Genomic DNA, 16058 nt, shown 5'->3' on the forward strand with positions numbered 1-16058 from the left:
AAGGATTTGCTGCTCCTCTTCCAGTAGCTTGAGACTTTTGATTTGTAGAACAAAAGGGTCTGGGAAGTCATGCGGGACATGTTAAGTGTCCCACAGTAGGTGCTATTCACCTCATGCATACCTGCTCCACCAAAGGAGTCTCCCACCCTGGCCCCAATCTTTCTTCTGAGCACTCAGTGAAGGGTCATGAGAAAGAGATTGCAAGTAAGTTTGAATTCTCATGGTTCAGGGTCCTCAGCTATTTCAAACTGACATACTAGCCAACACTTGGCCTTTAAGAATGTCTTGACATTTAAACTGAATTCTTCTTACCCACTTGTGGTGGTAAGAACAGTGTTACTTCCTCTCTGCTGTACTAAGTGTGAAACTGTTTCTGTATCCCATCACTCCCTGAAGGGATTTGTCCTTTTTCCAAATTCAGTTTACTTGGATGCCATGAGAAGTTCTCTGACTTGCACAAAAAAAGTTATAATTTTATTTTTTTGATTATTTGGCTTTTTCTTGTTAGGGTGAAAGTGACATTTTTGCAACTTTCTATCCTAGGTAGAAGCAGAAGTCCAAGGATGTAGAGATAAAATAAATATAGTTTTGTTTATTGAGCTCCTGTTACCAGATGCTGTGATAAGCAATTTATGAACATTCATTCTCTACAGCAACATCAAATGCTAGGTATTCTTGTTTCTATCTTACATATGAAACAACTGGCTTTTTTCCAGAGGTTAGAGAGTAAATGCCCAAAACAAGGATTTATACTTAGTTCTGTCTGACTCTAAAGCTAATTCTGGTACTCATTGTTGCCTCTGGAACCAAAGAGTCTAGAAAGATAAAGTGAAGAAGTTTATAAAAATAACCATGTAACAGTGGTATAAATGCTGTTATAGAGGCACACACAGTACATAGAGAAACAAAAAAGAGGGATCTCCAAACTGAGAGAATCAGGAACGTCTACCCAAAGATATGATTTCCAGAATGCTTCTTGTTGGATGAGTAGGAATTGGGCACAAAGGGACACATGATATATGCCACACTTTGTGCCCACTCAGCTTCTTTTGAATATCTTCTTACATTTATTTTCCACAGTATACTTCCCTAAAGTGGAAGCCAGTATTTGGTTTCCCTGTCTCCCTTGTGCAAAAGGAAGGAGAGAACTGAGTTATCATCTAAAACCACCAGTTAGAATTCATGCCTGTAGTTTTGATTGGAAAGAGGCCATGCATGGAGCTCATTTCCTGAGAAGGTGACAGAGTATGCTGGGAGGCACCCCACCTTCAGAGGCAGTAGAAAACAGAAGTCCTAACAGCAGTGCCCCTTGTTCAGTGTCCTTGCTCTGATATATGTGTCCACTGGTAGTTAGGGACAGATCAGTGATATAACTTAGGCATTGTTCTTGGCTGCTTTGCCTTCATGTCTGACTCTCTGTGTTTTCCAGAGAGTCTGTGAATTCTCTAGTATTCATTAATAAATTCACTTTTTGCTTAACTGGACAAAAGTGGTTCTGTTGGTTATAGATAGGAATTGTTTTTGAAACAGACACATTTCAGGTAGAGGTAATATTTGGCAAGACTTAGAAGGGAAAGAACATGAAGCATTCTGAAAACTAGAGCTGTGATAGTAATTTGGCATTAATGGAATGAAAAGTGGGTGAGGGAACGTACTGGAGATGTTGATAGGCCTCATATAATGGATGTTGAGTTATTTTAATCAGGAAGGTGACAGGATCATATTTGTATTTTAGAAAAATCTCTCTGGCAGCCATGTAGAAATGGACTAGAGGGGGATATACGTGAGAAAAGAAGCAAGGAAACCTATTAGGATACAACTGTAGTAGTTACAGTGAGAGATTGAGTCCTTGATTAAGTCAGTCATTGTATGGATGAAGAGCATGGGACAGAATAAGGAGATATTTAGGACATACAAGAAATTTAAGATGTTGATTAATTATATGTGAGAATGATGAAGAAAAGTGGTTCTGGAATGATTCTCATGTTTCTAATTTGGGAGATTAGGTAAATGTTAGTGCCACTCATTGAGACGGAGTATAAAAGGAGGTAGGAATGTATAGTGAAACTTTGACAAGTTGCAATTAAGTCAAAAAGAGATAACCACTAGAAAACTGGATATGTGAGACTAGAATGGAAGATAAAGATTTCTGAGCTAATAATGTATAGGTGATTGTAGATATCTTAATGATGGTGAGATCAACAAGGTGGTTTATGTCCTGAGAAGAGAAAGGGGAAGAGGATACAACCCTGGGTATATCAACATGTAAGGTTTGGTTGGAGGGAATTATGAACATAAAATAGACTGAGAAGGAATAAACGGGAGATTAGGGGGAAAACTGAAAAGTAAAGAGATCAATTGGTTTAGATCCACATTAAAAATTTTTAGTTAATACAGCTATAGGATGTTTACTTGTGACCTTGGGATGGACATTTTGGTAAAGTGATGGAGCCAAATAGAGGGGTTAAATAAGGGATAAAAGGCCACTCTTTTCAGTGACTAGGGTATGAAAGGAAGGTGAGAACTGAGTTATCATCTAGAGGAAGATAAGAAGATAAATGATCATAAGGTCTGCTACATGTCTATTGGTATGGGTGACTTAAATAACATAGAGTAAAAGAACTGCAGGGTTAAGGCTTACATGAAGCACCTACATTGACCTTGAAGTTGTTCAATATGATAAGAGAACTTGGAAAGAATGAATAAGCCAAATGCCATAGTCCTTGATGAATGTGAGGCAATGACAGAGAAGTCAGCAGACAAAATGGACAAGTAGGCAGTCCATTTGACAGTGTGCTTACATGACATACACTTCAAAGAGGAGAGGTTTTTTAATGCATGGGAGAAGATGTATAATTGTAAGGATTGCCATTCCTTTTCCTTCTAAATTCCACTACTGTATGTGGAGTGATATTGTTAGGAGATTGGACAGTGCTCTGGGGAGAGACTGAGGCTATCAGGAGTTTCCTAACTTTATAATGAAGACACTAGGAAGAATGGTGGCAAAGTCAGGGAGAGAGGGAAGCAGTGAGAAGATGAATGGGGAGAAAGATGAGAAGTGCAGAAGAATGTTGGGAGGAGAATGTGGGATGAGAGAGAGAGATTATTGGGATAATTTCAAAGTGTGGCTGTGACCAAGGTTGACATGGAGGTAGGCCTAATCGGTTGAAAGTTTCAAGTGAAACTCAAGTCAAAGTATCAGAATTTCCTATACAGGTCTGAGGTCGAAAGATCTGGAAGCTCTGACCTGCTCTGATGGTGGTCTTAGAAGATTCATGATGCTAATAGACTTTGATTGTGTTTAGAGTTATAAACAGAATATTGTTGGAAAGTATGGCTCTGAGAAAGTCTCAGGCAGGTAGAATTAATCAACTCCCACATTTTAGAAGTTTTAAACTGCACCAGTTTTCAGTGACTAAGGTCAGTCTCTAGATGGATACAAATATGGCCTAAATTGTTTCAGATACCTTCTTTGTTAGAAAATGTTGAAAGCATTCACATTTATGCAGAAAATTAGCTCAGGGAGCTGGCAGAAATTTCTATACAGGCAATGATCACGAACATCTTTAGTTGGTTTTCACTCATTAGTTCCTTTATTCATTTAGTCAATCAGCTCATTCAATCATATATTGGAATACTGATTGCTAAAGACACAGTTTTCAGCCATTACTAAATGTTTAGGAACTTTAGAAGTGTTGGTCAAATGTATGAACTCTGAGGGGGAAGTTATAATAATCTCCTACTTAAGCAGATTCTCTTTGTGTTTGGGATTACAGGATTACAAATCTCATAAATAACTTCATTCAAGCCATGAATTAGACATTATAATTTAACAGATTATTTACTTAATGATCTTATTATATAATTAAATAATGACCTATATTTTATGCTTTATTTTGTTGTTCATGACACTTTGCAGTCAGCACAAGTGGCTAAAAAACAGTTTATGTATTCTGGAGGTCTTCTTAACCTGCCACCTTCTTCAGATCCAGAAAAAAATAAAATGAACCTTCATTCTTTGCCATGTGGAAGGACAAGTTTCAATCTAGATTTCTGTACATTTTTGTGGGAAAGAGACATATTATTAGGGTTATTTCTGGCATCAACCCAAACATGGAATTTAGAATTTTCTCCTTGACTCCCTCCTTTAATCCAACCACAAATACCAGTCTGTGGCATGTAGGAAATTTTAATCTGCAGGTCATGGGAAAAGGAATACATCAAACATTGCATACTTACAATGGAAAAATCATATGCCAAACATTCCTGTTCCCGTAAGCTCTTTTGGCCACCCAATCCTATTGGCCTTTTACCCAATTTCTGCTCCCTTAATGTCTCTTTTTTCCCTTATCTTTTATTTTTCCTCATTCTTCAGTCCACTTTTTCACCCAAAGAAAATAAAATCAAAGCAAGATAAATAAACAGGTTTTTCTTATTTCATGGAAAGTAATTTAGCTCTCTGTTGTTTTTTGAGATACAATTTCCAAATCTCATCTCTTGCTCTTCATAATTTATCAAAATCTTTTCTTAAAGAACAGTTCTCTTTTGAAAATATTACTGGTATTAGCTGTTTAGAAAATATATAAACATACTACTGATTACGTTTGCATTTGGTTTTACAAATGCTAAGTACTCTAGCCTGCTGGACTATCTGAAATTAAAAACTGTTTATGAATGTGCATGAAAAAGCACACTTTTCATGCAGCATCATATTGATAAATATAAGGCAAATGAATCTGTGAAATTTCAATTTGTCTTTTCAGAAACTCTCCTAGATGTTACTTTTCATTTAGTTCTTATTCTTATTAACACTTTATTGATTTTGCAAATTGGGATAGTCTATTTTCTGGGAAAACTATTAGACCATTTTTTTCACTGATACTGACTATATAAAGTTGTGTTTATGCACTGACAAATATATTGAACACCCACTATGTGCTATGCCTTAGGGAAATGGCATGAGTTGACAGTTGATAGGTGGGAGACCAGGGAGCAACCTGAAGCAAGCCTGAAACAAGTGTAGTAACAGTGCGGCATTTTCAATTAGTAGCTATTGAATTGAGTGTAGCAAAGTGGTTCTCCTGAGGGCTCTTTTTATCTTTCAAATGTGGTCATCATGTACTAGCTCACGTAGTTTCAAAATTGGCTTTTCCTAAAATGTTCAGGAAATTCTGCCCTAGGTGTTTATCATGCCTGCTTGATAATTGAGTTCTTTACGTTATGGAACTAAGGTTTTTAGCTTAAATGTTTTTAACTTAGAAATACATGTTTTAAAATCACATTTCCTAGCTTTATAGCATTTCTTCAGATTAGAGTCTAGATAGATATCACTTTTTACTAAAGTCAAATTTAAAATTTTGTTTTTGGCAAAATTATTCTATAAGGAACACAGAAATTTAAACATATAATAGTATTACTAACATAGAAATAAAACTATAAGAAATATAACTTCTTAAATTTACATCACTCATCCACTCTGTGACTTAAATGAAAGCTATTTTTAGAAGCATGGCTAAAACCTTAATTACCTAATGACAGTTTCTCTAGCTAAACAAATTACTTCACAGCTAGATACAATTACATGGAATACCTTCTTATCTGATCAGAAAATTAATCAGATCATATTTTTCTTTTTAGTGCTGTAGACAATGCCATGAAATCAGCCAACTTTCACTCTTCACTTTGACTCACTATATACTTAACACACACTGTTAATGAGGAAAAGACTTAATAATGAATGATGTTGTCTTTTCTTGCTTCTATTAAATTCTATTAAATTAATTCAATTCAATTCAATTCATTCATTCATTCAACAAATATTTATTAAGCACCTACAATATGCCAGGCACTGTGCTGGGTGCTGGGGATACAACTGTGAACAATATAGACAGTCCCTGCCCTCAAAGAGCTTACAGTCTAGTAGTTAAACAGACAAGTACACAGGCAATTACAATGCAGTATGGTAAGTGCTGTGATGGGGACAAAACATCAAAAGGACACCTAACTCAGTCTCATGGGCAGGGGCTGGTAGATAGTCATGGAAATCTTCCTGGGGCAGGTAAAATATGATTTGAGTACTGAAGGATGAGTACCAGTTAGTCAGGTAAAGAGGAAATAGGGAAGTGTTATAGATTGAGGAAATAGTAAATTCAGTGTCCCTGCTTTTGAGGTTCATTTATAGGCAGCAGAAGTTGGGTAGGGGGGAGAGAATTCATGGAAGAAATAAGTAAGGGCCAGATTATAAAGTAATTCATTTGCTTTGCTCAAGAGCTTGCAATTTTTCCTGAGGGAACTCTGTGTGTGTGTTTGTGTGTGTGTGTGTGTAAGCTATCAGATTTGCACTTTTTAAGATTGCTCTTACTGCAGTACAGAAATTGAATGGGAGATGAGAATCTTGAGAGTTGAAGCAAAGTGATCAGTCTTTCACCTTTTCCAATTTTATCTTCCATGATATCACACCCATTTCTCTCCAGCTCATCCAATTGCATATACTCCTTAAACAATCCACTGACAAGCCAAACTTTGGGTCACTGCTCACCTATAAGGTTTTTAACACCTATAAAAACTCCACCTATGAAAACTCAACTCATCCTTCAAGGCCAGACTTCTAAAATCATCCTGTCTTGTGCTTTCTACCCAGATCTCTAAGTATTGTGATGTTTATCTGTGTTATGGTACTTATTATTTCAAATGATCTAAACCTCCTTTTGAACCAAGTTAATTTAATCCCTACGTAACTAAGGTGATTTTTGTAAATAAACATGTATAATTTCCAACAAAGACTAATTCTTCATACTAATTCTTCAGACTAATTCTTGTTGTCTACCACAAAATATTATTAGTGGCTTCAAATGATTTAAATGGAACAGTGGGAATGGGGAGAGAAGCCCAAGAGACACATTATTTTATGCAGCAAAATACAGCCAAGTAAAATTTCAGTACATAATTACCGGGTATGTTGCTGTTATGACAATGATTCATTCCCCAATTTAAACACTCCATCTTTGACAATTTAACTGCTAATGAAGCAAAGATCTGTTAAAAAGAGTAGCTTACTATGCAAAAATAATACGGGCTTGCTACATTTTTAAATATGGCCCACAGTTTACTTCTACAATCCCATCTATAGTCTTACAATTTCTCAAATAACTTTTATAATGATAAGAAAAAACTTTAAGCTCTGTAAATATTTTAAGAATGTCTGTTGTTTATTCTTTTTGGTGGGTACAAAAACCACAATTTTGTACACAGAACAAGATTACAAATAATATAGATAACATGAGTGACCCGTAGTCTCTTCTGAGTCTACATTGTGGACTGATGATTTTACGTTAATGTTGTCTTCATTTTGTTTTTGTTCCTGGTAGTGAGACAAATGTAATCTGTGGACACTGACTCATGTGACAGAGTGAAGTTTACAACAAACAAGAAGATGACCAACAACTTTTATTTTAAAAAAGTCTCTAAAGTTTCTTACAGTGATGGCATTTATTTCAATTATTGCAATGTATTGTTCCCTAAGATGGTTAGAAAAAAGAATTGTGTTGTCCTCTACCGAATTTACGTCAGTTAAAAAGCAAGCATGTTTCAGTATTTGTTTTCTCCAAAGTAAGTGTAAATACTTCCTTTAAATTTTTTCACAGAATTTACATGTTTGTTTATTATTTTCTTATCAGAGTTTAGTGATTTTGTTTTCTTGGCTGGATAGTCTTCCATTGAATATACGGGTGTTCTGGAGACACAGGTTAGCATATTCATTGACTTCTGTAACTATTTTATCCTTTGGAGTGAAGACTGAGGCCTTTCTGAGCAAGAACTTCACAGTTTAATGTGCTAACTCGCATGTCTGATTTAAAGTTTTAAGGTCCACTCAAGTGAAATCTGTTGCTGTTGATACACCCATCCCAGCTCCCCCCACCCACTCCCCGAAAAAAAATCTAAATTTTGAGTTTTCCTGATATAAAATCTGAGTTTGGGTTTCCGAGCTGAGCTCATGCACATGTTGCTGCTGCTGATGTTCGGCGCCTTAGGACGTACTTCCCGCTCTCAGCCAAAGGATTGGTTTGCGAAGACCTGCACTTAGCGTGTCCCTCAGGGCTGCGTTTCCATCAGTCACCAACACAGTTTAATTAAGGCACTCAATTATTTTTTTGGTTTTCATGGTAGGTCTGATGCAATGACAGCCAATCCTGAACTTTGTCTAATTGCAGTTCCAGTGTGTACAGCCTTTGGGCAGTCGGGTGTCAAGACGCGGCCATTTTCACCTACACTCCCAGTGATGGATAATCTGGCTTTGTTTCTTATGGCTTCAGAAAAGGTCAGCTGGGTTGCATGGAAAGGAAACAGAAAGAATGTGGAGTGTTACAATATTTCTGTCTTTTCAACAAAATATGACACAACAAACACCAAAATATCAATAATTAGACATCTGCATTTTTTCCATATTCTTCTGGTCATATGAAAACTGCTTATCACAGGAAAGAAAAGTTCAACTACCTGGAAGAATAAAGTACTCTAGAGTTTGTGGTCCTATCTGTTTAAGAACTAATTCTAAAATCATAAAACAAGATTTTGTTTGGCAAATCTAGGCAGGACACATCTTTTAACTTGCTGCACTCTACACCCTGGTATTTCTAGTCCAACTTAAACGCTTCTTTAGGTTTGACAACACTCTTTATTTGGGTCTTTTTTTCTTGTTATAAAATGTCTTAACAGTTAAATGATTGTACTCTTAAAATTGTGATGAATTGTCTAACCAAACTATATATATATAGACTATTTACGACAGATCTTCCTGTTTTCAGAACACAGATCTATCCACAGATACTTTCATTCATTCACAGCAGCTATAGATATTGACCCAGAATAGGACAATTAGTGACATAATGTTCATTCTATGCCCACTATGGAAGTTAAAGCTCATATTTTAAGAAGCTTTAAGTGCTTAAAGGGAAGTGCACTGAAAGGGGGCATGTTTCAATGCCTCATTGAACGGTCATCACTGGGGAAGTTCCCGGATTGATGTTATGGGGTCAGGTCTCTGAAATCCTCATTATATTCTTGTTCTGTCATATTAGGTAGCAGGTAATAATACTACACTGAGGAGAAACAGGCAGTGTTATTATGAAAATCTACTTGCTGTTCATTCATTGCCTTTAAATTCTTTCTAGTAGCTGAAATTTAATGTTAACTCAAGAAGAAATAAGGTAAAGGAGATATTCCCTTAGTTTGTTGTGCCTTATAACTTTCTCATAACTCATATTGTGTCTTAATTCCCTGTTGTGAATTTAAGTTTACCTAATTCTTTAGGAAATTCCATCCCTATATTTATTCTGCCCTGTAACTTAAATATTAGAATAATGATGTATTAAATATGAAATAAAAACTGTATTAGAAACTGTTATAATGAGAAGGTTTTGAGATCAGTTACCCTGATAACTTCAGAAAGTTGAAGTCAACTTGCTACTGATGTATGTATGATAAACACCGAGGTCATTATTATAGTTCACCTTTAGTGAACAGTCTCAAAAATTAAATTTTACTTATCTTTATAATCAGGAGTCAGGAGACAACCTCTACAGAAATTACTCATCACTAAATTAAAACAAACCAATACGACAGTCTGAATTTGTTTCTTCAGATTCCCTTTCAACATTTAATATTAAGTAAAATAATTATTTTAAAAAAAATCTATTAGTTTAGTTTTAAGTTTTTTTGAAGAGGAAATATTAAAATATAATTAATAAGAGCATTGTGATTTTTTCAGAAAGCTTTTGCCATAAAATCTATTTTTTTCCCTTTATTTTCTTGATTGCCTTTATGAGGAAAAGAAAATATCAAAACAGGGAGTATTCCATGTACCCTCAAGTAATCTCTCCTTCTCTACAGATTAATGCAACTGAGTGTTAATAAGTCTTTGACAACTGCTTATTCTCTCTTTAAATCTTAGTATTCTTAGTTCTCTGCATTCTTATTTCCTATACTTATATCTCCTGCTTCTTACATAAAATGTCATTTCTATTCATCTTTGTGTGACCCTGTTGAGACTACTCAAACTGGAAAACTTTCTTATAAATTTACCATATAGTCTGGTTCTGGTTCTGGTTGGATGTTATGGCCAATGGCTGTGACCTTAATTATGGGTTCCCTTGAGGGATGATCACTTTTAAAGTAGACATTCAGGTTTTGTTTTTGAAATTCTGATACAATATTATCTAAATTATCAGTCATTTTCATAATTATGGTCAATAGAATTTTTGAAAGGAAAAAGCCATTTAATATGGGAGTACAATGGAAAATGCTTGCTCTCAAGTCTTCTCTACAGAATCAGATCATTTCATTTGCTCTGAATGCCATTAAGTCTTTTAAAAAGTCATATGGATATGAATGCTTTATTTTTTTGAAATTTATTGTCTTAAAAGTTCAGCTCTAAAGGCAATTCATGTGATGAACTGCAGTACTAGGTTCTGACTCCAAAAACATTTATTACATGTGAATTTTATGTACATAACCTGGGAATTCATATCTCTTTCTAGCAATTTCCCAGAACTTCGTATTGAACTAGAATTCATGAGTATTTCTAGAATTTTTCTAGAATGCATTTGCTATGCTAAAGAAAACTTTTAAACGATATCTTATGAAATTCATCACAGAATGAAGTCCAAATAATTGGCTCTGAAAACTTCTCAGATATTGTTTTTCGCAGTTTGGGAAAAATCTCTCCACGATTCTGTAAATATTAAGTTGAAAGCATTACTATAATGGCTAAGAAACCTTGACATCATCATAATTTGTTGTTCTGCTATTAGAAGACATACTCTAAACATTCTGATCTGAGTGAATTGAGGATTTTGTTCTCAATTCTTTTTCACAAAATTTGGAAAGAACCACTTTGGGCTTATCTATGTACAGTTGTACTCAGTCACTGATTTCTAGATTATGGATACAAGCAATTAGATCTTGGTTAAAAAGGGATGGCTTTTGCTCTTTGCTTTAAGATACTAACAAGTATTTCAATAGCTTTTTTTTTTGGCCATGCCACCAGGCTTGTGAGATCTCAGTTCCCTGACCAGGGACTGAACCTGGGCCCGGAATCCTAACCACTAGGCCACCAGGGAACTCCCTCAATAGTTTTTTTTATAAATAAATATCAAAATCAAGCATGTTTACCTGGCATAACCTCAGGTATACATCTTATTCTTATAAAAATTATATTGGGTTTGACTCTAGGGTACATCAAGCTCTAAGTGTCTCTTGGGAGTTCAAAGTTTCATTTATCATTGTAATAGAATGGCCATTACATATCATTTCAGAAAATGGGTTTTAGAGACCTGACTTTAAGGAAAGCAACAGCAAATGCTTCCAGATCTTATTTTAAAACCATTTTCTATTATCAGAGGGAAAAAGTACTAGACATTTAGAGTCTTAAAAAAAATGACCTCCATCCTATATTTCACTGAATGCTTATAATTTTTTATTGTCACATGATGAGAGGATGTAAGTGGGACTGATCTGGCTTACTTAAAAGCAATTGAAATGAAAACAAAAGTCAATAAATACTCACTGCAATTTTTATTTTTACTGTGTCTTTCCTAATGAACATATATTGCTGACATCTTTGATGGAGAAATTGCCTAAAATGCCTGTTCACCTTAGTGATGCTGTGAAAATAAAAGTTGAATTTCATCTAATAAATGTGAATTGTAGTCAATATTCTGATGATCACTCCTGCCTAAAGGTCTGACTCAAGGACTACTGCCAGATGAACAAACAGCAGGGTTTCACTCTTTAAAAATACAGAAAGATGGCTAATGTATATAAAACAAATTAGAATAGGAGCTAAAATTCATTGAGTGCTTACTATGTGCCTTGGAGATTTTACATATATTTTCTCAGAAAACAGCACAACCTTATTAAAAATAGGCAACTGTCTAGGCTTTGATAATTTGAAACAGGTTTTATGCTTATTTTGTTAGCATTTACCTTAAAATTAGTTTGTTCCAGAGAAGATTAGCCTGTTCTGTGTACAAGGAAACCCAGATCTAATTTCAAATTTCTCCCAATTTTCAGGTAGAATATACTGTTTAAAACATTTTACAGAGCAATTCTGGAAGTTTGTTTTTGTCTTTTGAACCCTTTCAATGCAGATATCTATTGGCAACATAAAGTTTCGAACAGTACATCTGCAGCCAGAGAAAACTGAACAGTGCACTGAAGTTTTCAAAAATGTAAAGCTCTAAATTAGAAGCAAGCAATACCACCACAGACAGGTCACAACACTGCATTTACAGAATGCATCACCCACTCACTGTAGTAGGCCCTAAGTCCTACCCCTAAATTTTAATACTTTCGGTTCCATATACGTTGTAACCTTCTCTATAGGTTGCTAAATTCTGGGTATTCTGCGAGGAAGTTGGGTTAAAAGTCTGTGCACTCTTTGCCACCTTCATTCTCTTCGCTTCTGCCCTGGACTTGTAACAGAACTCTATCAAAGCCACCAGCATTGCCAAGCCCAAGCCGCCAACCAGAATGTAGAAGACGCCTGCTACGTTGCTCAGGCTCAAGGCACTCGTCTTGTCCTAGGGGGGATAAAGACACTTGAGTTAACTGTGGAAAGTCACATCCAGAAGGTGGAAGAACACATGAAATCCAAACAGCTAATTAAAGTAAATGCTTAATTTAACCTGAAATTATTTAACATGTATAAGTCACTGGTGTAGCTTTATGGATTTAAACATACAGCTTATAGGTCTTGGCAGAAGTGAAGTTACGATGATTACCAATAAATTGTGTGTGATTACATTCAATAAAATCTATAACATTTTATCATTGCTAAATATACAATGAAAACCACTATACTTAGCCATATATAAGCATAGGCAGAAGTGGGCTTATTATTGTTAAGCTTGAAAATGACATTTTTAAAACCCAATTACATGCGAAGGAAACCTCTTTTGGCTTTCCCTCCATTAAAACATTTTTAATGTTTGATATTTCTTTTGAATAAATTTAACTTCATGCTTCCTACTTAAAGAACTAAGGGACTTTAAGCTAGCAGTTTCACATTTTGTTCATCATGACTTTACCAAATATATGCAAATAGTGTGCTAAGGTACATGTTATTTGTTCTTTTAGTCACATCTGTTTAAGAAATCTCCTGGAAAGTGTCACTTTAACATATTATATACTATTTAGGAATAACTATATATGCAACACATTGGAAACTTTTTAAAAAGATACTTTAAAAATATACAAATTTTTCCATGGTCAGTTGAGAACTAAATTATTTACGGACAGATTTATAACTATTTTTATTGACTTTAAAATATGATTCCATTTCACTTAAAAATGCTTGATCAGTTAATATTTTAGACATACTATTCTCCAGAGATTTAGAATACATATTATTTCATAATAAATTCAGAAATAGTTAAGCATATTATTGGAAGATATTAAAATTGTAACAAGAATTCATAATTTTTCATAAATTGTAAATATATATTATATAACATTATTTGAATAAGCATTTTGGGTAGACTACCTGAAGGATGCCCCATGGTCAGCAGTGTGTTTTGTGCAAGCTTAAATAGTTTTATTAGGAGAAGGTTTAATTTTAAAAATTACTATGTACACTGTCCTCTTAGCCATAACATCAACTGATTGGACCAAAAATTTAGGGTAACTTCATTTTAAAAATAATCACTCATTAAGTACTTTTGCTTCTCTAAATTTACATAAGTGTTTGAAATAGCTATTTCATTATTTGGCCAAGCTTTTCTCATTCCACTCTGGTTCGAAGGCAGACAAAAGTGATTAAAACACAGGGAGAAGCCTGAATAGAGATCAGTTAACATTACTGTCTCTTTCTTAAATTAACTGAGGTTCTCTTATATATGTAAGTCACTTATTTAATGTCGTAGAATAACCAATAATTTTTTTCTTTCTAAAAGAAGATACAGGAAAAAATAAATGAAGATTTCAAGAATCCTCAACAATGGCTTTCAGGCATTATGTCCTATTAATTTGTGCAGGTATTTAGATTCACTGATAAATTACTACATTTTTTTCTTTAAATGAAAATATAACTGTTTGTAACACTATTTTCATTTGTACTCAACATGATCAGGCCTATAGGTTCCTGCATTGTTCTAAAAAAAAATTCATGAATGAGATCTTAGAAGCTGAAGATATTGTTCATAAACATTGATTTATTAAAATAATTTTGATAGAACAGAATTGGAAGGTTTACTCTGTTTATCAGAATAAAAATATAACAGGTCCTCTTCAAACTAAAGTGGAATGCTTGGCAAAATAGTGACAAAAGACTGAACTTCTGAATAAAATATATTTAATATTTAAAATATTCTTTCTGTAGATGACTGCTGATCAATTCCCCATTTCCTGTTTTGAGAATACATCAGTTCTTGAAATAATACATTTCATGGTCTTTGCCTCCAAAACAAACAAAAACCAAATCCGAAAGCACTATTTTTATTAGTGGTACGTATATTTGAGAATAATATAGGAATTTTATTATTTTTTATATTTTTACAGTTAAGTTTATTTAAAAGCCTTATATTGAGGAGCAGTTTGCAATTTTCTGAAAAGGTACTCCCTTTGGCTTAAATCTATGACATTAGCTTCTAGTTTAGGCAGTGTATAGAGAAACATTTAGTTGTTGCTGTTTCCATATACTCTTGACAATTGCTCCCATTTACTGTTTTGTGAACACAAGAGGAGGCCCCGAACTGCAGCGACTGACCTTGCTTCCAGAGTCCTTGGGTCCACATTCACCTTTATCGTACCACCATTTGTTTTTCAGCTTGTCTAAGACGCCTGCCTCACTGAGTTTCAAAACGGCAAGGTTTACAGGAGTTCTTCACGTGGAAAATAACATAAATAACATTATATATGTTATTTTATGTTATTCAAGTAAAACTACATTAGAATCGCATGGCAAAGTGACAGAGCAGAGGCCACAGTAGGTGTTATGTCTTGTACTGTAGGCCCAGGTTTCAAATCAGACATAAAACTGGGGCCTGCTCCATCGCTTTAGGTAACAGGCACATACTGCTAGGGACGATTTTTAAATAAAATGTATGCAATTACTGTGAATCCAAAACTATTAGCCTGGATTGGGTTTCTTGAGCATTTTCAGTTTTCCCACCATAAATGTGGAGTCATTCAAAATCCAGACGCTCCTTTTTTTTCTCTTTCAAAATTAGTGGAAGTGGCTATAGGTTGACAGGCTTAAAATAGAAGCTAGATAGGCCTGGTTTCATTTCTTGCAGGCATTATGATTCAGCTAGTAGAATTTTACTCTGTGCTTTAAGTGTATGGCTACAGTATCCATCATTAAATTGACTCCTTTGCCACTCTCATCCAAGACCTAATTGAAAGAGGAGGGTGATTCAGGTGTTACTGACAAAGGGCCACCTCATGCAGAGGAAAGTCCTTATAAGACAAATATGTAAATCATTAGTTTAAAGTATAACCCCATGCTGATATTTTCCTTCTGAATTGCAGTATTTAACTTAAATAATATCACCAGAAATAATTTTCATCTATCTTGAGTCTACCATATGAATATACTCTAAGTATAAAGTGCAGTAACTATAATATATTCTATAAATTCTTAGAACAAATACATGATAGGTTAGGGGTAACCAAGACTTTTATAAACAGGCAAACTCCTCATACTATAAAATTCCATTTTTCTTTTCTACTGTCTTTGAGTCCTTCAATACTAAATATTATACAAGGAGTCTCAGAGAGGAAAGGTTCACTTGTCAGTCAGTGTCAGTGTTCTGAGGAATCTAAGAATTCTTCTGGCTTTCATTCCCATGTTAACCTCTGTGTGTGTAGAATAAAGCCTAAGAAGATGGATGGGAAGCAGTAATGCCTAGGATCTTCTGTTGTTACTGTTTTTGTGGTTGTTTGGTTTTTGTTTCTTTTTGCTTTTACATTCAGAGAGAGACTCCTTGCATTCCTCTTGACATTTTTAAGGCTGCCACAATCATTTTGTCTGGCTGTATCTCTTAATGCCTCACTTCTTCTAG

The 16058-nt window shown here is 34.7% G+C and overlaps 1 protein-coding gene across 1 annotated transcript in view; it reads right to left on the reverse strand.

The window, feature by feature from the left end:
- Positions 1 to 5848: 5848 nt before the first annotated feature.
- GRIA4 (glutamate ionotropic receptor AMPA type subunit 4) overlaps positions 5849 to 16058 on the reverse strand; it is a 529834-nt gene continuing 519624 nt past the window's right edge. Inside the window, exons 13-15 of the mRNA XM_036860032.1 lie at positions 14762 to 14876; positions 12444 to 12578; positions 5849 to 8322 (exon numbers count right to left, since the gene is read on the reverse strand). Coding sequence (XP_036715927.1) covers positions 8158 to 8322; positions 12444 to 12578; positions 14762 to 14876 — 415 coding nt within the window. The 3' untranslated portion in view covers positions 5849 to 8157. The remainder of the gene's footprint in view (positions 8323 to 12443; positions 12579 to 14761; positions 14877 to 16058) is intronic.

The sequence above is a fragment of the Balaenoptera musculus genome, chromosome 8 (assembly GCF_009873245.2).
Source record: "Balaenoptera musculus isolate JJ_BM4_2016_0621 chromosome 8, mBalMus1.pri.v3, whole genome shotgun sequence".
NCBI classification, from domain to species: domain Eukaryota; kingdom Metazoa; phylum Chordata; class Mammalia; order Artiodactyla; family Balaenopteridae; genus Balaenoptera; species Balaenoptera musculus.